Below are 23,984 nucleotides of genomic sequence, written 5' to 3'. Positions count from 1 at the left end.
TCCCTGAATACGGAGCCAGATGTTTAGTCTACTGGTTCAGGACCTACCATCCAAAAGGAAATATTCGGCAATTACGATGTATTCCCCAGACACGCTGAGGCAAAGAGAATGAAAGGCTAAATTGCCCCTTGTATTAACGGCTGTGCAGGGAAGACTTGATGTGGTCTGGGAGGGAAATGTGAGGTTTTCTCGTGTCTTACAGTAATTACCAGGGGAGTGGCTCAGCATCCATTCTTGAGCCTGTTACACTGGGGTTAAAAATGAGAAAAAGGTCCATTTTAAGAAATTACCTTGCCAGAGTGAGTCCAATTCCATTGTCTGAAAACCTGGGACAGAAGAAACATAACGGTGTAAATGATGAGGAATGTCTGCAGAGAATTTGGCCTACAGACCTATTTATGTCTGCCGTGAGGGGAATGATATAACACGTAACTACAGTAACCTACCCTGAGTTGCGGAAAATAATGTCGCCACCCCTGGCCCAGGCCCCGTGGTCATTATTTTTAAAAGCAATAAGACCATCAATCACGGCAGGAACTCGCGGCTTTTCGGGATCAGCATCTTGATGTGGGTGAAACCTGAAGCAAGGAATTTAGTTAATGCGGCACAGGAGACACAGGACCCAACATCAGACAGAGGAAGTCGTGCCTGGCAGACCTCGTCTGGCTTCCAAATATCAGTGTGATGGGCCTAAAGAGGTGATATGCCCTGGATCAGAGTCAGGCTATTAGTTTGATTTCATTTCTGTGCTTTGGTACAAAGCAGAAAACAAGAAACATTCGTAAAGGGTAAAATTCTGGTCCAGTGAAATCAACAGGCGGTTCTCGCTAGACTTCAGTGGGCCCACAGCTACTTTTTAATTTGATGCAGTGCGATTTAGAGGCATAGAAAACATCTTTCCCAAGTCACTTGGGTCCTTTTGTAATTGTCCTTACAAGGCCCACTGAGAATCCCTGGGTTGATGCTAGAAAATCAGTTAGGCGCTTTCAAGAATCTCGTTCAGCAAAGGTAACGGAGTAGTTGGAGCTGCTTTCCTTGCATGTACAGACCAGACCTCCATATGCTTCTGTCTCTGCTGAAAGAGAAGCTGTTGTATGAAAAAAGGGTTCGCCCTGGGAACAGGGCGCTTCTCAATGACTTGCAGGCTATTTCCTGCCACACTGGCTGTGGATGGTATATTTGTGCTGCGTTTGGAAAAAAAATCACCATTGCTTTTTCTAAGTCTACCCTCACCTCCTACTTCTTCCAGCTGACATATTAAGGGACGTGCCTCCTCAGTACCCAAGGGGATGACCCTGGCAGGGAGTTCTCACAAAGGGACAAAAAGTCACCCTCTCCTTTCAGCCACACGGGACCATCATCTGTGGCATTGATAGGGTATGATGGAGGGAAAAAAGCCAAGGCCTGACCAGGAGCGGGGCTGATTTTTGCCACAACTTCCTCACATAGACCTATACGGCCACAGTGAGTGAGAAAATGGCCTTAACTTACCTGCTTCCACTCTGCAAAAGGAAGCTCAGAGATTTTAAAGCAGCTGACAAAAAACTTTGAGGCTACTTTATTTTCCTCATTTATCCTAGACCAGTCTCAGCAGTGCCTTACGTCATCTTTCAGATGTAAGTTCTTCTAAGTTATCAATAAGAAATGTTGGAGTTTACAAACCCACTAATGGACTAATGGGATCTGGATCCCCTTTCACACGCTTCACTGCTTAGTCCTCATAACCTCAAGTGCACGTGTGTCATTTTTGGTCAGCAGTAACACAAACAATTCAAGGCATAGCTATGAAGTATTTGCCTCTGCACATTAGAGATATCTTGTGTGTTTTTTTCAGCCATAATGAGGCATTAATGATCTGCTAAATGCAGTGCAGAAGCCAAGAAGCATTACAACTATCCAAAATAGTTAGCCATACAGCATGTGCTTACCTGGCATTATCAACGGTGAGATACTCTCTGGGATCTTCAGCACTGGCTCTCGTTGTCTTTACTCCTTTTCCAATAAACAAACCAGCCTGAAAATGCACGTGACTCCAATTATTTTAACAGACCACCCAACGGAGACCAGAGATCCCGGATTTTTATCAATGAACATGGGCTGCCAGTGCGTGCAGGCACAGCAAGCGCTTGCAGCCTGGGCTTTCTCCTCCCTTTCAGTGTCACTTGGCACCGCTCGGGATGACATTAGCACAGGATGTAGCACGCTGAAGTCAGGACAGAGCCTGCCCTGCCATGTGTTATGCATCAGCATCTTGGGCTTTCTTCTGACCCAAAGCAAGGCACTGAACTCCCACTCTCCCTCTCTCCCTCGCAGAAAGCAATAAGGGACTTCGCCAAGCTCTTGATAACTTTTTGGAAAAAGAGTGTTGTTAAGAAGTAAGGCTTTAAATAAAGAGTGACGAGTCCCCCGACAGTCAAAAGAGAACATGAGCTGCTGTAGCCAACTTAAAGGCTTTGGGCTGGAGCAGCAGCTGTTGTGGGCCAAGATGTAAAATACACAAGGCACAGAGAACAGCACTGATTTCAATCTAGAATCTTGAGAAATAAGTTAAAAATGCTTTTTATAGCTTACAGGTTATGTTTTCATGTAAACAGTGTATTTGGGGGAAAGTGTTTTTCTTGGAATTTGTTGTTTAATTTTTCAAAGGTGATGAGCAGGCCCTGGCCCAAACGACTTTTGCTCATCTCTGCTATATCCTTGCACCACTGTGGCCAACAGCAGTGCTCAGTGTCCTGCCTGTCATTCCATAAATCTCAGCTAGTAGTAGGTGTACCCATGTCCTGGGCACATCCCCTTTAACACAGGCACCCAACTACAGTGCCTGAAACGGGACCCCATTCTGCTCAGCTCCCTCTTTAACCATCAAAGAGCATCACCCCCAAAAGTTAATTGTGTCTTGATACAGTGTTAAAAAACGTTCATCAAAATGTACCACACCCATGATCATCTGATTTCCAAGCACCACACACAGCCAGCCCTACGCCATGCTATTACATAGACAGAAACATATAAAAATAATCCACGTGCCTTGAAATTGGAGTGGACTCTGTTGTTGTAAAATACTCCCAAGGGGGTATGTTCAGCATGTCCCTCTGGATATTGCCCCTCGGACTGTCCAGTGGGAACTCGGTGGAAGATGTACCATATCCCGACATCCTAAAAGACAAAGGGAGGTCTGAGAAATGGGACACTACAATTAATGATACAGGTTATCCTGGGGACCTCGGGTTTCCCACTATGCTGGCCAGATTTCTAACCTGAGCCTGCCAAACATGCAAGTCCCAGAGGACACACACCAGCCCATACTCTTACACCTCCCAACTTATCCTTTGGCATGCACACTGGGTCCCTGGGGCACACACATGGGTTTTAAAAATGCATATATTGTGGGTGAAATTCAGGTGGTTTATTGGAAAATATAGCCTCCTCTATACAGGCACATTAAACACAAACATGATCTGAGTAAACATCAGAGATAATGACAAGGAGAGAGTATATATTTAGATACACAAACATAAAATTTTATTGGGCATTTAGCTATTAACTACTAATAAAAATCGTTTGCTAAGAGACATCACACACCATTTCCAGCCACAGTTGTGAGGGAAATCAGTGTGAAAACTGTAGGCAAATACTTGTTCTTAAGAGACACAAAGGTTGCAGAAATATATATCCAAATTTTACAACGGCTTACTAAAAATTCATTGCCCTTATGCTAATGACATCAATAAGAGCAGAATATATGGGAACTGGAGGCAAAGCATAGCTCTTGCCATTAAATGATTTTACCTGAGCACCAGCTGCTGCATTCTCTATTAAGTTGTTGTTTGGATTTGCAATCCAGAATGTGCTGACAGCCCTGAAAAATCAAAATCAAAATGATCCTAAGCAGTTACCAAACAGGAAGGGATACATTTTCATAGCACTGCACTGGACTCGAGCCACAACTCTCCTATTGACTCTAAAACTCCACACAACCTTTTAATGATACTCTTTAAGGAAAAGAAACCATCTAGTAATGTCAGACGTTCATTTATGGAGCCACATGCTGAACCTATTGCAAATTATATGAGACCGTTAACACAAAATCCATGCTCCGTTAAATGCAGCTTAAGGAAACCCAATGACTTTTTTTTTTTTTTTTTTTTTTTTAATGTTAAGCAGCTTTGGAAAATGTCTGCAATGTGAACTTCTGGTTTGGTTTTTGGAACTTCAGGGGCAATGGTAGGAGGTAGGGGATCCTCTATGGATTTATGAAGCTTCTAGGTGGAAAACAAAACAAATGTCATTGCAAGCTGCAAATGGCTTGTTAAGCAAGAGAAGAAGATATTATTTTAACGTTTGTTCAAATAAGGAGTTTTTGCTTCAGAGGGAAGATCAGTAGTGGCACAAACAGAAGCCAGATATAGCTAAGAAAACATTGCCATCTGTTGTCTTACTTCATTTGATAACATCTTCTGCAGTAATAAAGACCACATGTAAAAACACTGTAAACCTTTCCTCGTGACTGCACCAATTAATTTCATCATTCTAAGCACAAAATCTCAGCTTTTTATCCACCTTAACTATTACATAATCAAGAATCCACACTCCTTTGGATTAACAGAACCACCAAATAGGTGCAGAATAAATCTGTATTAACCATTCAAGCAACCTTAGCATTTCAGCAACAACAATTGTAATTAATTCAGTTGGATTACTTATGCAAATTAAAATAAGTAGAGTTTGGCCACTGCATCCTTTTCTAGAAAACATGAAAATACAAATTTCCTTGGTTAAACTGTGTTCTTGCTTGCAAACACTAGCCAGACCAACACCTGGGTCCCTGAGAGTCCATGTTACAGCTCATCAGTCTCCAAAATACAAGCTAACTTTGGTCAGCTATACTGGGATATTGTTTATTGTTAAATGATGCTCACTGTGGTTTATGCTAATCTCTGCATTCTCACTAAATCTCCTGATGTACTCTAGATATTCATGCACTCAGGTACTATTGACCAATTTACTGTAGATGCTCCAGCCCCAATTCAGCCCTAGTGAAAAAAGGCAAAAACTCCCTCTGCAGTGATATTTTTGCCAGCCTATACCACGGTTGAAGAAACTTGCATTTATCAGACTTCATGGAGCCTTCAACACCCTACTTAAAAAGAATTGAAAGGGGTTCGGAAATGAGCAAAGTGCTCAAATATATTTACGATCCTCAGGAAACAGCGACAGGAATAACCAGCAGCAAATACTCCCTAGGATTCATGCAGGTGTTAACAGGTATCTTCACAAGCAAAACATGGTCAAGTAGCTAAATTATTTTAAAATGAGAAATGGTAGAAAAAGCTACAATTTTGCATTTAATATCAAATAGCACCTTCCAAAAGCTTCACCACAGCATCCTTTGGGACTTAGCTATAAGGCACAATGTAAATGTAAAACCTGACTACAGCTCCTGGAACTCTTACATGCAGTCAGTGCTCGGCACAGGAACGTAATTCCCATAGACGTGGCTGCGGATGGCAAGGCACATAGCTTCACTGCGATCCGAAGGCAAGATCGTCCCCGACCTCGTGAGGAGGCCCAAGTTGTGATAAAATGTATTGCGTTGCTCTGTCCCATCTTCGAGGAAGAAACAGTGCCCCAGAGTGTCATAGCCAATGGTGTCTTTTACCTGGAAAAGAGTATAAAGGCCATAGATCGCAATGCTAACAGCAGGAGGAACTATAACTGATGTGCCTTGCTTATCAATAAATTCCAGAAACACTCACGGAGTGGTTTTGCCACCCCTCTGCACAGCGAGCAGTGCCTCCATAGGTGTCAGTCCCGGAGCTAACTCGAACTACATGAAGTTTGCATAACTGGGGACTGATCTTCTTATACAGCGAAACTGCTATTAAAATTACTCTGAGGAAGACCACATGCCTAATTAAAGGAAAATTGCAAAATACTGGATTTAATACTGCCCTCAGATCTGAGAGAGAATATCTGATTCGGTGTCATGGAGTAAATATCTGCGTAAAGATAAGTGTGTCTCACGTGATAAACTAACAAGTTAGGATGGTTAATTCAGAAATTTTCATGACTGCAACACTTCCCAAATAAAATAAGAAATTCTTTAAAATGCACCATATGAATTAATTTATATTGCGAAGGTTTCTGTTCTTTCTCCTCCACGCTCAGAAGGTGCAGGGCCACTTCATTCCTGTAATGATCAGCTTGGGCAGAAATGGTATTTTACTGTATCAATCTATTTAATATTAATTGACATGCACAGGGATATTGCATTAAACCCTAAGTTGACCAAGAGGACTTAGCACAAGCCTCCTTTGATGTACAGTCTTATAAAGATAAATTCAGAAATCCTTCTTTTAAATGTAAATATTAAGTCAGGCTAGTTAAAATACCAGCTATTTGTTACTAAATCTTACTGAAAACTTAACTTTGTACTCAAATAATCCCTGTCAGCATATTTATTCACTCTTCAGGCATACAAAATTTCTGTTGACGTCAGAGTTATGTCCATATAAGACTGCAAGATTAACTAATATTAACCTACTTGGTTATTTCTGTATACAGAGGAATACTTGAACTAAATCCATTTCAAATTCATATCCTGTGATTTCTCCTTAATGGGCTGCAACTGTACATAACATCTGGAGTCACAAAAAGTATAGTCCCCATAGGTATATCTCTACTCGATTTCATTGTTTTCCTGGCAGTCACCCCTCAAACTTGTCATCTGCTGCCTTTGTTTCGGCCCTGATGAGGTGTTCAAGAGAGAGTTAAAAATAAGGCACAACACAACCAGGTACCCAACTCCGAACTGATACAGTTTGGGAAATCCACCGAGATCCTGCACACACAGGTACAGTAGCTTGGAGTGAGCTTCAAGGAGGGTAACCCTGAACATATCCCTACCAGCTGAGTCTTGGAAACGCATATAGGAAATGGATTTAGATAAAAATGCAAGTGTCCTTGCCAACCTGCTAAGACCAGTAAGCCTGGGTACTTCTACCCTTCCAAACCATGGGCAGAAGCTGCGCTTCTAAGGAGGCCATGGAAGTCTATTTTTGGAAAGACACTGTAACAACAACCTGCTTGCTGTTTTTTAAACAGCATTTCACTTGTAGAGTCTCATTCTTCTGAATTTAGCTGAAGTTTGGCTAATCTGTGCTTCAGACAGCTGCATTAAAAACCAGCCTTGTATCTGAAACCAGGTTTTAGCTTTAATTATCGCGATTAGTCAGAGCTTCAGAATCATATGGCAGCCCTGAACACTTACATACACGAAACTATATTGATCATTTCTCCTAACCAGAAATAACATAATTTAAAGAGCACTGAAAGGTAAGGGTCCATGCCATTAGATCAAAACCCCAATAACTGACCAATTCTGGCATATCACAGAAACTACAAGCTTGGAAACGAGCCCACCTGTGGCACTGTGACAGCAGCATATTACTGTATGTGCCAGCCTGAAACACCGTCCGCAACACAGGCTACAGCCCCCATGGTGTGTCCAACACCAGATGATTAAGATGCCTCTAAACACTGAATTATATATAGCTCAGCAACACAATATAAGTGACCTTTATGCACTGCAACATTAGACATGAAACACTACAGTAGTCTGCGTATGCCCGAGGTGTGCCAGGGCAGGGAGAGGCATGTGGCAGCCCGCTTTCCGGCCACGGCCAGTAACCCAAGCTGTGTGCGCCGCGGCCGCCGGCTTGTGGAGCGGCACAAGCCTGGCACAGGGGAGCAGCAGATGGGAGAAGGGCAAAACACAAACCACGGCACTCTGGCAATGTACTTCTAAAATTACATCCTCTAAACTGTCAAGGCAGGAGCGGGGAAAACCCACCTATCTGGTTTATTCTGCTTCAAGGGCTGAATTTCATAATCTGATGCTAAAATGGGTACCCATCTCTGTTATTAAACTGCCTTGCTCTGATACACGTGCTCTTCTCTCTAGCTGCAAATTAATTTATTTTAAAGCAAGGCTTTTTATTACATTTTAATTACTGTTTATCTTAATGACTATATTGAAACCACAGTATTCCTCCATGGAATCACATATTTAACCTTTACTACAAAATCTATTCACTGGTCCACGGACTCACAGCCCTCAGCAGTCACATGCAGGGAGGCTGAATCTCACACTGGGATTCTTGATTTTGCAACTACTGCATCCCACGCATCCAGATAAACCCTTGAAAACCTCAGTTCTGATAAAGAGCAAGAACATACATCATTCTTCACAGGACCAATATTAGGTTAAGGCTTAATTTTTCATCCCAGGCAGGTTCTTTCAATTCCAGAGGTTTAATACCATCGGGAGGAAAAAGCGAGTTAAACTACATCCACACATACTGGGCAAGTCTCCTACCACCTAAGGGCTCTGTACACGAAAGCAGGCTCTACAGCCAGAGCAAATCACATATATGAGAAGGCAAACAATAATTTAGAGTGATCTGGACAATACAAATCCATTCTAGGATGCATGAAAAGTGCTCCCAGTTGTGCAAGTCCAGTGTCACATTTTCATGAATACATCCTTTCGGGGGGGACCCTTTCACACAAGGGTCCTACCAGAGTGCATCTATGTCACATCTTACACAGCTTTACATCCAGGGTTGAGAAGAAGTTGTCAGGAAAAACATGGGAGGTCATGGATAGTTCAGGGAGTATCTCTGCCTGATGACACATCAGGTGAATGAGGAAATGCCCACAGACACCAGAACACCATTCAGGGTCCTGCAGAGCACACAGCAACTGGACACGTCAGGACTGGAGAGGGGATCTGTCTTTTCCAGCTGGGACATGTATGGCTTTTTTGTGGGTTTTTTTTTTTAAGTTCCTCTCCACAATGCCCTTGTGGAGAGGATCTAGGTCAGAGCCAAGTTCCTGAGGGCTTTTCTGGCACTGAAGCAGCCGTTTGGGTCTGTCCCTCTCATATTCCATTCCCTTTGTCATGTGAATATTTTTGGATGTATTTCACATTGCCCTGACTTGAACAACCCCTGTCTTTATCTCCTTTGCAATTAAAGATCCATTGCTTCAGTCAGGTCCATTTAAAGTCCGCTGCTCTCATTTTAAATGAAAGTTCCTATTATCACAAACTGTTCAGAACACCCATGGCAAAGATTTCACTAGATCTGATCACACCTTTAATAATATTAATTAGCCAATACTAAGAACCTGAAATTCATTTCAAAGAGCTGCACTATCAGAGCAACAGTCCTAACCTGAACAGCAGTCAAACGAAGTTGACAAGTCAGGACATTTCTTGGGGACAAGATGCCTTGTTTCAGTATTCTGATTTCTCTTTCAATCACAAATGGCTCTTACTGTTTAGCAGTGCCTAAGCAAAGAAATGAACTTGGTACTAATAAAATAGGTCTCCTACCAGAAGGCCATGAGTTCCATGTATGGCAACACACCTAGAGAAGCAGTGGTGGATAGCCAGGTTATCAAGGTACGTTGGGCGTTCGTATCCTCCTCTCTCATCCACATCCTCAGCCAAATGAAAATGCACAGGGTAACTGCCCAGGATTTGTTGCCCCATGTTTTTTAATTCCACTCCTGACATGTGAACAGAGCTAAAATTCCTTAGGATCTGTTGAGACAAATGTAGACCCAAGTACGGCATTACAATATAAACACATGCAAAAAGAAAAACATTTTTTTTTTCCTCTCTTTAGGCAATATGTTTGCAGAGTAAAACAGGACCTGATCCCAGAAGGAGGTGTCAGCTCCCCGCTCTGACTCACAGCAGTGCAGCGCCTGCAGAGCAGCGTGCCAGCGGGTGCACACCTATGGGCACGGGGCTGCCAAGGAACAGCTGCCAAACTGCATGTGCAGTGCTTAGCAAGAGCCGTGTGTGACATGGCTCCGGTCAAGGTACTCCTGCCAGCTACAGAAAGGCGTAGCATTTACCACCAGGCTCTGTTTCCTGGCCACTTTATCTCAGTCAAGTGATTTTAGGCCAGACCTGCACAGCTTCCCAACTCCCTCCAACTGGTAGAGGAGTAATTTTACACAAAGCCCCTCAACAGCCACCAAGAACACACAGGACAACCAGGAGAGGCAAAGCACAACAGGGTGAGACCCAGCACTTCTCTGAGCCATGAAGGGAGCAGGTTTGCTCTGCAGGAAGCACAATTTCTTCAGTGCCATCTCATGAACTAACTTCACACTGACCCTACTGACAGCGATGCCACTAAAGAATCCCCTCTAGCCTAGAGAAAGGTATGTTTCTGCATACACAGTGAAGAAAATGGCACAGACTCACTGCAAGTCTAGTTTTGCAAAACAGACCAACAAACTTTTCTCTTCTTCACAGACCAGTATACTTTTTCCACCAGACACAATGGTAGTTTCCTGCATTATGTTGGTTGTTTACAAACCAGGAAAGGAACTATCTGAAACCACCTACAGGCATACGCATGAAAAATGACTCACTTTAATATGTCCTCCGAATGTATCAAAGGAGAAAAACTGGCATTGATTTTGTCCATAACAGGAGTCTTCCATTTCTCCTTGAATAAGTATATTTCTAGTCAGAAGTCCAACCTCTGCCCTCATATCGACGCCATCTATGACTTCTCCAATGTGAAGATAAAGTGGGCTGCCTGTGAAAATCAGAAACATTTTTATTCAGGGTGAGCACAGCATGTTCGTTACCGCATTGCTCTAAGCAAGCGCACACCTTTCATTTAAGCAATCATCGAGTCTGGGGACATGCCCAGTTGTTTGTATCTGATCCCAGAGGAGAGCAGCACCTCCCCTGGCTTCTACAAAGGACTGCTGCCTCTGGGCAGACTTTCAAGTCCCGATAAAACATTGGGGCCTTCAGCTCTCATAGGTGCCCACATGTTTATGGGACAAAAACTAGCTAAAAAGACAAGTCAATGTAGAATGTAAAAGACAAGACAATGTAAATATTTACTGCAAATGAGTAAGTAGCTTGATAAAAATATTTCATACCGTCAATTTTCACTTGATTACTTTTACATTCAGGGCAAGGAAGGAGATTAAACTCTTCAGCCTGATGCATAGAATAATCTGTACTGGCAACAACGATCCGGTCGCCAGGTAACCAACTTGAAACCTCATCCACCAAATGAAGAATTATTCCTTTGGACACTTCCACTTTAAAACCATTATGAGGCACCCCTGAAAAATGAAGCAATCAATTATTTCTACAGATGCACATGACAGAATCATGCAATTAGCCAAAGAGCATACCAGCTTAATTTTTATCTAGATAACCACATGCAATAGAAGTGCTCTAGCCATCAAATACATCAGTGTCATCTCTCTGTAGGCAGCTAAAACGTTACTTTGTGAGAGTACTGCTGTTAGTTTGGTCACCGTCCACGTGAGCAAAAGATTAGGGTATTATTATCATTGCACTGTTCAGATTCCCAGCAGCCACAAAAAGCAAAGCAACGGAAGACAAGCAATTGTCAGGGAAGACTAAACCTTTTATCCATCCACTGAAAGCAGTCACAGTAAACCGGGTGCCATCATAGGTGAGGAAATCTCTTTGGGCTACGGCTAGCCCCGTTGTTCCATTCCCGTGATACTCCCGTTTATCTTCCGCTGGGGAAAGCTGACCCCCTCCGAGGATCCCCACCAGCGCCCAGGGCTGCCTGAAGGAGACCGGGAAGGAGCGAAGCGAGCGACAGCCCGAACCCTCCATCCTCCAAAGACCTTGGGCCAGAGGGGAGGGCGCAGCGCGACAGGCCTCCGCTCCCTCCATCCTTCCCTCCCTTCCTTTCCCCCAGCCCGTGGCGCCCGACGGGCCTGGCCGAGCTCCCGGGCGAGCCCCGCCATCGGGGCGAGCCCCTGGCCGGGCCCCGCCGAGCCCCCGGCCGGGCCCCGCCGTCGGGGCGAGCCCCCGGCCCCGCCGAGCCACCGGCCGGGCCCCGCCGTCGGGGCGAGCCCCCGGGCGGGCGCGGCAGCGCGGCGGCCCCGGCGCGGAGCTGTCCATGGTGGCGCCGCGGGCCCGGCCCCACCCGCCCCGCGCCCGCCGCCCCCCGACCCGGCCCCGCGCCCGCCGCCCGCCTCACCTGTAGCCCAGGCGGGCGATGTACCTGCTGCCCAGGCGGTCCCGCAGCAGCAGCCGCGTCTCCAGCGTGAGACTGCGGGCGGCCGAGTCCCCCACGGCGGCCGCCACCACCCCGCCGGGGGGCTGGCGGGCCAGGAAGGCGAGCAGCCGCCGGCACTCGCCGGGCCGCAGGTGGGTGTCGAAGCGCCCCGCCGCCAGCACCCGCGCCGTGCCGGCGTCCAGGATGCGGAGGTTGAGCCCGCGGCTGCCCCAGCGCTTCTCCGAGGAGTAGGGGCCGTGGCGCAGCCCGCCGGGGTGCAGCGTTTTGTCCAGGAGGCTCCAGGAGCGGGGCCGCCGGCCGTGCAGCTCCAGGACGCCGCCGCGCCCCACGCCCACGAACTTCTGCCCGAAGCCCTCCACGGCCGCCCCCTCGGTGGCTCGCCCGTACAGCGAGATGGTGGCCCGCGAGCCGTAGGGGCAGCGCTCCGAGCCGATGTGCAGCTCCCCGCCGTCCTGGATGAGGATGTAGCGGGCCCGCAGGGTGATGGGCGGCCCGTGGGGGCGGTCGGCGAACACTAGCCTCCCTGGCGGGCGAGCGGAGAGGAGCGGGGCTGGGGGCGCGCACCGCCGGGGCCGGGAGGAGCCACCCACCGGCAGGCGCAGCCGGGCCCCCCTCGCCCCCCTCCCGCTCCCGGGAGCAGCCGGCGGCCCCGCTTACCTCCGTCGCGGATGACGAGGGAGTGGAAGGCGGCGGAGCTCTCGAGGCGCAGGGCCGTCCCCCGGCCCACCACGGCGGCGCGGCGGGTGTCGGAGCCGGGTCGCCACGGGGCGAGGTGCGGGGCGGCCTCCGGGCAGGGTCCTGCAAAGAGACGGGCGGCAGCGGCGGCGGCGGGGCGCGGAGGGGCGCGGAAGGGCGCGGTGGGGCGCGGTACCGACCTGATGCGCTGCCGCCGCTCGCTGCTCCCCGACGCGTCCCGCGGCGGCGCCGGGACCGGGACCGGCTCCGGGTCCGGGTCCGGCGCGAAAGGCAGGAGGAGAAGCGGCTCCCCGGGGCTCCCCGCGGTCGGCGCGTCCCGGGCGCGCCCGCAGCCGCCAACCGCCGCCCGCACGGCGGGGCCGGGGCAGCCCCCGCCCGCAACACGTGCGCCGCGCCGGCCCTTCACCGCGGCCGTGCGCGGAGCCGGCGCAAAGGCACGTTTTGCTTTTGATGTGTTTCTTTTTTTTTTTTTTCCCCTGCACTTAACGTAGCGAGACCGAAAACAGCAGTCCCCCCCCGCCTCCACACAACCCCGGAGACGGCGAGGCAACCACAACAGCAGGACGAACAGCGAGCCGGCGAGGAGAAAACCCCAGCGGCGGATCGACGAGAAGCACCGGCGGGTTTCAAACTTGGGCTTGCAGAGACTGCTTACCTATCCCCGGCAGCGCCGAGCCGCAAACTTTGTACGTCGCCTCTCGGGAGCTCCCGACGCGGGCTGCTGGGCACCCCGGCGGCAGAGGCAGGGGCAGGCAGGCGCAGGCAGCTCCCGCTCCTCCGCTCCGGCTGCCTCCCCTCCGCTTCCCTATTTATATCCATCTTCCAACCGCTGGCGGTGCCCGCACTGTTTACAGCAGCGGAGCTGCTGGCTCCTCCCAGCCGGGGACGATCCCTCCAGCCTGGACGTATATCTGCGACCGGCGCCCCGCTGCCCGGGGCCGGGGGGAGCCCCTCTGCCCGCACGCAAAGTTCTTCTTCCCCGGCTCCGAGGCCCTGGGGGCTCCCCGCCGGACTCCCCGGGGTCACGAGGAGCGGGGCGAGGCTCAGCCCGGCCCAGGGGGGCTCTGTGCAGACCCGCAGAGCAGCCGGCTGGGCTCAAAAGCCCCGTGCGAAGCGTGCGGCTGGGGGGCCAGCTGCCTCCCCAGGAAGGGCAGGGGGCTGAGGCACTCCGGCCCCCAGACCCCGATGCGGTCACCAGAGCTTGGCATTCCTTGGCCCTTCTCGGGAGGCAGCTGGCCCCTCTGGCACCTTCCCCCGGGGCGGTTTGGCCCTGTGCTGTCCTGCCTCTGGCAGGTCGACAGAGAACGCCGTAACCTGGCGGCTGCAAAAGTTCCCCCGACAGTGAGTGAGCAGAGAGGTATCTGCCACTTCACCTCACATCACCTGCCAAATCAACCCACAGCCAGAGCCCGCGGTGAAAGGGAGGAAAAGCCTTAGATTGTGCTTTGGTGCCTCGCAGAAACCCATGTGCTTTTACCCCCACGGCCTGGGACTGCATTCCTGGCCTTTGCAGATTCCTGCCTGGACTCCAGTCTCAGTGGACATGGCGCTGCCTACACATCACACGCTGGTCTGTGTTCCAGGAACCAGAATATCACATTTTTTACAGGCTCTAAAATACAGCATAACCGAGCTTCCAGGTGACACATAAAGACAGGTAACTGCTTACTGCGGCCACTGCCTTCTCCCTTCCAGAGTCTACACACAATCCCTCATCTCCACTCCAGAGCCCAACATCCAGAGAGGACGAGCCAGAAGCAGGCAGGCAAGAGTGCCAACCACTGCTCCTGCCCCGGGCCAAAGCCAAAGAGGTCCAAAGCCACAGGTGCTGCCGATCTCAGAGACATTTGTGTGCCATCATCTGGTCAAACCGTTCCAATCTGTCACCTCTGAAATTTATTCCGCTGCAGGATTTCTTCTGACAGAGGGCACAAAGAGGCTATAGTCATGTTAATAAGGAGCAAGTGCTGTCAGACAAAATAGGGGAACAGACTGGAAGCAGGGGGGTGGGTGAGGGGCACAGCCATGGCCCACGCTCCAGACAACAGCTCTGGAGAGGGAGCAACACTCACTTGTGCTAAACAAAACCCATCCGCTCTCTTATACCCTGTCCTGGGACCCAGAGAATTGCTAAATCTGAAGATAAGCATCCACCCTAGAGAAACAAATCCAGATAACACTCCTTCATTTCAATACTCCATAAATACAGGGCAACGTTAGAGCTGCCACCTTTGCTACCGGCTGTTCATCTATCATTTAGTGCTGGCGCTTCTATTCCTGTCTCAAACAGCTTTTGTCATTTTCCTTCCAAAAAAGCAGCACTAGTCAGTGTTGTGCATCCTTCTTATCTGAATATGACATATATGAATGCAGGTCATGGGAAAGCAGAGCTGTTATCAGAGGTATAGGAGGCTGTGCTCAAATTTTTTTGAGAAAGATTTATCTACTGGTAGAAGTTTCAGGCAAGACAAGACAAACAGGAGTATTTTGTCTTAAAACACACTAAATTCTCTGAATTCAATGGTTCTAGAAGTGCCAGCTTCGAGGTAGAAGAGGACTTGAACCTTTATTTTACACCTGCTGGGGCCCTAGAAATTTCACACATCTTTACTTAAAATATTTACTCCATGCAAAAGATTTCATGGACTTGCAATCTAAATAAAAGGCAGCAATGATTAATCTAACATAGTAATAGTAGAAATAAATGTAACACAGGCTTTGGTTAGCACTAAACTTTGTGCAGGCCTTATGAAATGATCAGCAAAGCCAAAGTCACTCCTGTTTATATGGGACTTCTCCTGAACAACCACCCCAAATTTTTAAGGTGCAAACACGGTTTAAATCCTTCAAAGTTGTCTTCCCTCTGTAGCCTCAAAATCCACTGAAATACACTGGTCTGATTCTTTTTCTGAAAGAACTACTTCCAGGTGAATTATTTCAGTACCATTTTTCCCCCACATTAAGTTTTCAGTGGCCTGAGGAAGAAAATTTCAGAGTAAATTAGACTGGACCTATCATCCTGTTTTTCTAAAGATTCCTGTCTCTGTTTAAGGAAAACACAGAAGCGCCTATTGCTATCTGTAGTTGGTGCTCAGGAGCTAAACTGTTTCCCTTTTGCTCTTTTCTAAATTTCATTTTTGAAGCTGCTTTCTGTTTTGCAGCAGCGCCGGTTTGAAGCCCGCACCGCGGCGCTCGGTTACGGGGCGCAACCGCAGCGCAAGAACATTCCCAAACATCTTCACACCTGCAAGTGGGAAATCGTGACTAACACTCGCTGCCCAAAACGTATTGGCTGGTGTAACTCTTCCTCACAAAAACAACCAACCCAAACCTTCTTTCGTGCGTTAGCGTTGGTTATGAACTAAAGTTTACTCTTCTAACAAACAAAAATGGGTCATTTTCTGTAATACACTACCAGGTATGAGGCAACCTCGACCCTCTCGTGTCTCAGCGTGTCGCAATGACCACGATGCTTTGCCTACAAACACACCGTAACATTCCGTAACAAATATCGGTGACCAGCGAGGTTTCACTTCAAGGCAGAAAACAAACCAGCTCTAAATGAGTCAGCGGTGGGTGAGGTGACTCCGGAGCACAAACACCTCTTCCCGCAGATGCTGATCTCACAGCAGTGCAGAGAGGACGGATCCTGCTCTGCAAGTGATTTTCCCTCGCGGGACGGTTTCCTGTTTCCTTCTTACTACTCCCAGAAAGGAAGGAGAAGCGGAGTCAGCAGCCCCCCAGCACCCCCCGTTCCCACGGAGCAGGGGACTGGAGGCTCCACGGCACCCGGCGGGGCGGTGCCAGCGCCACCTCCCACCCGGCTGCCCCCAGCCCCCGTGTCCGAGACTCCCCCGCGCCCCGCACGCTCAGGGACGGGGGAAACGGGCAGCGGCCGGCGGGGCGCGCCCTGTCCCTGTCCTGCCCTTGCCCCTGCCCTCGTCCCTGTCCCTGCCCCTCCCTCTGCCTTGCCCCTGCCCTGTCCCCGTCCCTGTGGCGCCGTGGCCGGCCGGGCGGCGTCGCCCTTGCACAGCCGCTGCTCCCGCTCCGGGCAAACCTGCCTGCGCATCCTGGCCGCGGGGCATTAGCTCCTACATTATACTAACAAATAAGATTTTATTATTATTATTTTGTTCCTCTTCCCAGCCGCATTTCCTGTAATTCTCCTCTTTTTTTTTTTTTTTGTAATTGATTTTGCATTCTCAGTATAGCGTAGCTCTATTTCCACAGGCAGCCCCCAGCTCGGAGCAGGGGAGTGGAGCACATCGGTTTCTGGTGGCAGTGGGAAGCAGCGCTGGGCTAATGCTCGCGTTGGAGCTGCACTCCAGGGCTACCCAGGCCTGGGCGCCCCACCGAGCCGGGTACTGCGTTGCCAAAACGTGGCTTTTAGTGCCCATACTGACTCTCACAGACTGTCTCCTTATAATGGCCCACCTGCAGCGACTGCCCTCCGCACACCATACCAGCCTTCATCTAGCATCTCCTCTTCTGCAGAGCACAACTGCTTCCCACCTGCCTCATCACAGGCCTCCTGCTTAGGGCTGAGCACCCCGAGCCCTGGCTCTAGCTCAGCCTGAACGCCAGGTGCCAGCTCCTGGCGTGACACAAGACCACCACAGACCAGATCACACCCAGTGATGTCCAGCCCTCACCATGGCAGCACAGAGCCTGGCCCCACGCCTTCACTCTGCCAGCACCAGAATGCATCTGAGATACCAAAACCACATCTCCTCCTTATATACCTACCACTTTGTTCCACTTTAGGCTTTAACGGTGTTTTCCTTGGTTTAAGGATTTGCTTCTTGAGCAGAGAGAAGGCCTTGGACTGCTGAGCTTCAGACAACACTCCCATATTCCTGAGGAGCTGGAGCACCCTGCGTAGCAAGAACGGCTTCACCTTGAGCTGGGCCACCTTGAGAGGACTGACATGAATTTTGGGCAGGTTGACTTCTCGATCACAGTTATAAAACCGAAAGAGATTCCAGGCCAAGCTAGGTCCAAAGGTATCCATTAAAATATATCTGGAAAGTTTAAGGAGCATGTCACAGGATAACTGTTTTTCTTGTGGTTTCTGGCCCAGGTTCTGACTTAGCAAACTTCTCCTTCCCTGGTGACTCAGGAGAGAGAGGCTCCTGAACAGGCTGGAGGGTTTGTACAAGCCCACGGTCCCGGGAAGGGTTTTCTTACTGTGCAACAGTCTTTCATAATCCATATCCCACAAAGAGCTGTTGGGATTCAGGCTATGTTCTGAAATAATCGTAAATGCAGTAAAACCTATTAAACATAGACAGTGAAGAACCCCAGTGCATTTGTTTCTTTAAAATAAATATATATATCTACATTTATCAACGTTCTGCTGTAGCCCTGGATACAGTGCAGATGGCTACACTACTTCGACAAACTTACTGAATGTTTTGACAGGCCAAATCAATAGATTTGCAATAGATAGGTTTTCAGGTACTACAATGTAATAATGATCATCTGTAACTTTTAATTTAAACTAATGTTTTCTCTACTGCTCAGGAAAACTATCTTTGTTATTCATACATACACTTCAGAGTACACAGATTCCTAAAAAAAAAAAAAAACCCGTCAGCAGAAGAGTATGTGCTATTCCATATATGTTTTCTGAAAATTATTAAGAAAAATAATGATTCCTATTAAAGACTACAAAAGCCTTTTTCACAAGAAAGGAAAGTTTTACACTCCAGCTGGGCCATTTGCAGACTGGGTCCAGCCCCAGGGCCTAGCACAGCCTCTAGGTTTCCAGTGGATATAGGCTGGGTTTAAATGAAAGGCTCAGTTTTGCTTTCTAGATGATCTCTCTGGTCTCTGCCTGCTGATTAAAGCCATTAGCCTGGTGTAACAGGGTACAGCTGCAGCTGCTCAAAGGCTGTAGCTTCACCCTGCAGACAAGAAGGTGCTGGCATGGGAGAATCGGGACTCTGGAGCTTAAATTTGCTTCTAAGGTAGTGCCCCTAGCCAGCTCTCCTTCACCAAGGCTGAGCCTGAAGATTCAGTTTACACTCTTGAGAACTGATCAATAAAACAATTAAAAACAACATAAGTAGGCTGGGACTTCATGATAAGTAGGGCTGCAAACACACAAGAAAGCTCTAATAATTAAAAGGGACAAGGAACCCAAAACTTAATTGGATCATGCCAAAAGTATTTGAAATAGTGAATGTTGTAGCATACGGCGTACTGCTGAAGGCTGGAGGTCACGTCCTGGGAGCCCTGGAATGTGCCTGAAGCCCTCCCTTTCATTTCTAAACAGAGAACAAGATTTTTAAGAATGTTCTTCTATTTCCTAGAGGTGGATCCCAGTCCAGCATGTTTGAGAAGCTTCAGGTATGTTTTTTTAATTTAATTCAAGATTATCAACTTCAGGTAGTTGTAATTTACAGTCCAGGGGAACCCTTGCATATTGTAATTGTATTAGTTCAGTATTCTACTATTATGTTAGAATTTTACATAACAAAATGCACATTTATGGCTGTAATTCATCCCTGAAATAGAACGTTGTATTACTTAGAAACCGCAAAATATGACTGCTAGGACTAGATGGCAGCGGATAACTCAGGAATATGTCATAGTGCAAGCAGCATTTTGCATCTTTACTGCGTCTTTCATTCAGAGCAACCAATAGCCATTGCAAGAACCCTACTCATAAGACCCCTGATTGATCAAGGAGCTCTTCCACTGATTTACTGGTGGGCTGACACGGAGGGGAGCAAGCTGCTTTGGGTGAGATCCGCGGGAGGAACAAGGAGGACCCAGCTCCAGGAGGACCCCAGTAATATGGGCTCTACATTACCCTCTCTGCCTGTGCAGATGTGTTGGGGGGCGGATGGTCCCTGCAGAGGAAGACTGGACGAACCACTGGTGCCGGTCTGAGCCAGAGGGAAAGGGCTTCAGGGCAGAGCCAAAGCATCCCTGAGCACACCTAATGGCACCGCTGCAGCGGAGCGACTTGAAATCTAAGCAGTGTTAAATCTTTAAGTAGGTCTGCAAGCTTCCTAGAATAAACTGCTGTGTAAAACGTTATTTAGAATAAAGAAAACTTTGGATCGATGTCTAGTCTTCAAAGGCAGCCCTTAAACTAAAAAAAGGCCTGAGGAACTAAAGGAGAAAATACATTAAGGGCCCACTGCATGCAGTCGCCTCCAAAGCCACAGTCAAATCATGCCATCTATCTGTGTCTCGAAGTCAAACTGGAAGCCACAGGCGAGTTTCCCTTCCGTTTTTTCTCCAGATAAAAGCAAGGGCTAGCCCTGGCAGCCACACTCCTCCTCCTCTCAGTCCGGGCCGGTCCATAAATAGCCGCGGCGGGCGGCCCGCTCCGGGCCCCGGGCGCGCCCCGAGGGGCTCGGCCCCGCGACGGCTGCAGCACCGCCTTCCCCTCTCCTCCTCCTCCTCCTCCTCCTCCTCCTCCTTCCCTCCCCGCTGCCAGCACTGCCCCCCCCACACCCCCCGGCACTCTCGGGGACACCGTCACCGTGTCGTTACTGACTCTGGAGGTTCGTCGCCGGCGCCCCGGGCCGGGCGCCCGCCAGCACCAGCAGCGGGAGCAGCAGCAGCCGGGCGGCCGTGGGGCTCCTCGGGGGGCCCGGGGCGCCCCACGCAGGGGGGGGGGCACCTGCAACACAAGACAGAGGGGTTGGCCCGGCAGAGCCCCCCCCCCCAGTCCCCGCCCGGCTCCCCCCGCCCGCGGCGGCTCCTCACCTGCCTGCGCCCAGCGGAGCGGCATCGCCGGCGGCTGCTGCGGGCCCGGCCGTGCCCGGGAGCCCCGCGGCCAGCCCAGCTCCCCCGCGGCCAGCCCAGCCCGGCCCGGGCTTCCCCCCACCCGGACACAAGGGCCGGTTATGTCGAGCTGCCGCCAGCCGGCACTTTACCAGCGCTGCCCCACGGGGGGCGGGGGGGGGGCAGAGATGTGCTGGGCTCTGCCAAGTGGAAAAACTTCAGCCCCGTCCCACGCAGAGCAGCAAAGCGAGCACACCTTTGTGTTCAGCGGGCTCCCGGTAAAGCCAAGCCCAAGGGACGGAGCGGCCCAGCCCAGAACTTGCCCGCTCCCCCGATAAAAACCTTTGGTTGGATCGGTATTTTAAATAAGCTTCAAGAGTATTTGGTTAATACCATTTTCTTTCCTCCACATAATTTCTTTTCTGTTACCTTTGGACAGATTACAGAAAAATACCAAGTTTATCACATACTTTAAAACAAATAAATATATGAAAAGCTAAATATGGCTTTTTTAAAAGTTCTTGCATTCATCTTTAAATTAGTTTGGCAAAGAAAAAAGCAAAGCAACCCGGGGTTCTGCTTAGCAAGCAAGGGCCTGCTCCCAGCCCAGCCCACCCCTGGGCAGCGAGGAAAGCCAGAACAAAGCGTGTTAACCTTTACAGGGACCAGAAGACAATTTACAATTACTATGCTGAAGGTGTAGGGGTCTTTTTGGGATTTTTTTGGGTTTTTTGTTTGTTTGTTTTTTTAAAGGCAGCAGGCATGTTACTCTGACTCCTGCAAAATTAGTTTAGCTGCTGCAGGAACCCAGCTTCAAAACCAGACGCTGCCAGAGGCAAAGCGTCAAAGGAGTAGTGCTCACTCTCCTGCTGTAAGGACCAGCTTGTGCTTTTGACTGTTGTAGGAAAGTTATGAGAACCAAATATTGCACAGTTGAAATACAACTTCCCGCTTTGAAATTCACACCCGTCTGATCTAAGAATTACTGCTGGACTTTGAAAAGCAATAAATACTAAGCAGGTAGTTTCTGTGCTTGGCCTCATTCCCAGTAGCAGAGTGCCCACCACTGAAGAGCCACCCTACCCTTAACCAGTGCTGGGAGCACACAACGACTGCATTTGCAACACAGAAATCTCAGAGCTAAAATGGCTGATGAGTTCCACAAAGAAGGATATAGACAAATAAGTTAAATGGACTTAAACGAGATCATTAATTTATATTCACAAGAACAGACCTAGGGAAGAAAACATTTTCCAAATGAGAACCATCAAGGTTTACTGCTGAACGAATAACCAGAGGAAGGAAGTGCGCTGGTTCTCTCCTTCTGCGTTCAGCATCATTTAGAAAAAGCAAATAAAATGCGGAGTTTATAAAAGATGTGTACAATACTAAGCATAAATACAGGTTTGGGCATTTACAGGTCAGCACCCAGAGCACAGCTGCCACAAGTTACAGGAATGACAGGGAAGAACGGGGAAGAAAAATGCAGCAGAGGCAACACAGGTAACAGGTCTCTATGTGAACTGAAATTAAATTTGTAACAGTTACATAAACATAAAAAGGATGCATATCAAACTCCTTGGAAAACGCTGCCTTTAAAGTTGTAACAAATATTTTCCTCTGTCTTTTTGAAAGTACAAACACCAGACAACTACTGACAGAAAACCAGATGAGCCACATCTTACCTTCCTGAAAAAAAGCTGTATATCACACATGGCTGTACCATAAGAACAAAGATGGTAAGTCACACAGGAAAAAATGGATAGAGCATCCATATCAAGAAAAAAAATGTTAGTGATCACTTACACCCTTGGAAGTCCTGTTGCATAATCTATCCAGGCACAGCCAGCCATTTTTACAGTAACACCTTGGTAGCTCTAAAATATACATAACAAGTTCTTGTAAAGGCCCACACTATACATTTAAATGAGAGAATGTTAGCAGTTTGCTGGAACAGACTATTTTTTAGCCCAAAGTTTCTCTTTCATAACCTCACATCATCCCCTTTCCCATCATTTAAAAATTCTGTTCTAAACTTTTTTCTTTGAACAAATGGGGACCTGAAATCCACTGCCTTATAAATAGTTTCATGAGTTGGTCACAGGTTTTTTTCAACGAATAATTCTAATGTTGACCAGCAGCAGTATTTTGAAATGCCCGAAACAGTGATCCTTTGATAGAAGTTTACAATATAAAGAACCTCACCACTACTACTATTTGTTTTGTGCCAAGGATGTGTCAGAAAATCATAAACATTTCAGAATCCATTTAAGAACTATCGAATGGGAATAGGGCTACAAGGAAAATTATTTAGTGGACCAAACATGTGAAGAAATTATTGAATTAAAGGACAGGGAAGATGATCACCAATAGGTCATTAACATTCTAATTAGCAGCAAAACATTTGTATTAGTTAAATGCAGATGAACTTCACAAAGCAAAAGAGACAATGCAGAAGCCAGCAGGACAGCAAGGCAGCTCTGAGAATTAGTTAGGCAGAGATTTGGACACAAAAGACAGTGCAAGTGGAAATTCATGTTCAGCCAGAATACTGTGAACTTGGGCTGCATGTGCAGAGACCATGGGACAGGTAGACAATGCTGAAGTCAGATTTGGGGTTCTCATTAACAGAGGAATACTGACACAAAGCAAAGCAAATGCAAAGACAAGTCACAAAATGACTGCAGGAGTTAGAAAAGCAGTAATTTTTTTTAAAAAATAGATTTATAGGGAAAAGGTTAAAAGTACCAGTTTGCTGAAGTAAAAGGGTAGCTAACAAGGGAGAAGAAAAGAGACAGCGTAGGCTGAAGTTTTCGGAGCAGCACAAAGTTCAATGTGGGTATCAAAAAAATATTGCCTTATTATGTAAAAACTCCCCAAGTCACTATATGGACAGGCTGACAATTCCAACTATTATCTTGAATACCTGTATCAGACATCAGCTTTGTTTCCACAGGACTACAGTCTCAGGAAGAACACGTGTAGAAATGGAAGGAAATCTACTGCAGATTTATGAAGGTACAAAATAAATAAAATGAGACATGTATCTGAACATTTATTTAAAATACAGGAGGGAAGTGGCAAACTTGAGATTATGATCAGGCAAAACCTGCCAATTTTGGTTGGAAGAGTCACCAAGAGAACAGCTGGGGCCCCTGCTGCTTGGATAATTTAAAACTCACAACTGGACACCACAGATGCACAGATCCAGATTCTAAGGATCCAGATGACGTGGAGCAGGACGGGTGTCCTAATTTCCCCCCACTGTAAGTGAAAATACCAGTTTTTCTCCTTTTACAGTAATAGGGCCAAGTCAATAATCAAAAACAATAGACACACTTACTGTGGTGAAAATTAACTGCAGGCTTGTTATAAGGACTCATGACAACTACGTTCAAACATTTCTTCTAGGCAATGAATCATGATTTTTCATTACTTAAA

The 23,984-nt window shown here is 48.0% G+C and overlaps 2 protein-coding genes across 4 annotated transcripts in view; both read right to left on the bottom strand.

Moving 5' to 3' along the window:
- CEMIP (cell migration inducing hyaluronidase 1) overlaps positions 1-13,666 on the bottom strand; it is a 114,365-nt gene extending 100,699 nt beyond the window's left edge. For 2 of the 3 annotated variants that reach the window (XM_074880217.1, XM_074880216.1), the window contains exon 1: positions 13,456-13,666. The gene's annotated coding sequence lies outside the window, so the exon portion shown is untranslated. The remainder of the gene's footprint in view (positions 1-13,455) is intronic. The other variant, XM_074880213.1, reaches the window with a different exon arrangement.
- Positions 1-18,012, bottom strand: part of LOC141948050 (cell surface hyaluronidase CEMIP2-like) — a 55,114-nt gene extending 37,102 nt beyond the window's left edge. The window contains exons 1-14 of the mRNA XM_074880014.1: positions 17,547-18,012; positions 13,982-14,121; positions 12,762-13,455; positions 12,066-12,627; positions 11,476-11,645; positions 10,978-11,166; positions 10,453-10,622; positions 9,398-9,607; positions 5,454-5,659; positions 3,790-3,859; positions 3,028-3,156; positions 1,929-2,014; positions 447-578; positions 291-326 (exon numbers count right to left, since the gene is read on the bottom strand). Of these exons, the coding sequence (XP_074736115.1) occupies positions 291-326; positions 447-578; positions 1,929-2,014; positions 3,028-3,156; positions 3,790-3,859; positions 5,454-5,659; positions 9,398-9,607; positions 10,453-10,622; positions 10,978-11,166; positions 11,476-11,645; positions 12,066-12,627; positions 12,762-13,455; positions 13,982-14,121; positions 17,547-18,012 (3,260 nt within the window). The remainder of the gene's footprint in view (positions 1-290; positions 327-446; positions 579-1,928; positions 2,015-3,027; positions 3,157-3,789; positions 3,860-5,453; positions 5,660-9,397; positions 9,608-10,452; positions 10,623-10,977; positions 11,167-11,475; positions 11,646-12,065; positions 12,628-12,761; positions 13,456-13,981; positions 14,122-17,546) is intronic.
- Between the last annotated feature and the right edge of the window lie 5,972 nt (positions 18,013-23,984).

Source organism: Strix uralensis, chromosome 11, assembly GCF_047716275.1.
Source record: "Strix uralensis isolate ZFMK-TIS-50842 chromosome 11, bStrUra1, whole genome shotgun sequence".
In the NCBI taxonomy this organism is placed as follows: Eukaryota; Metazoa; Chordata; class Aves; order Strigiformes; family Strigidae; genus Strix; species Strix uralensis.
This window is presented reverse-complemented; position numbering and strand designations above follow the sequence as displayed.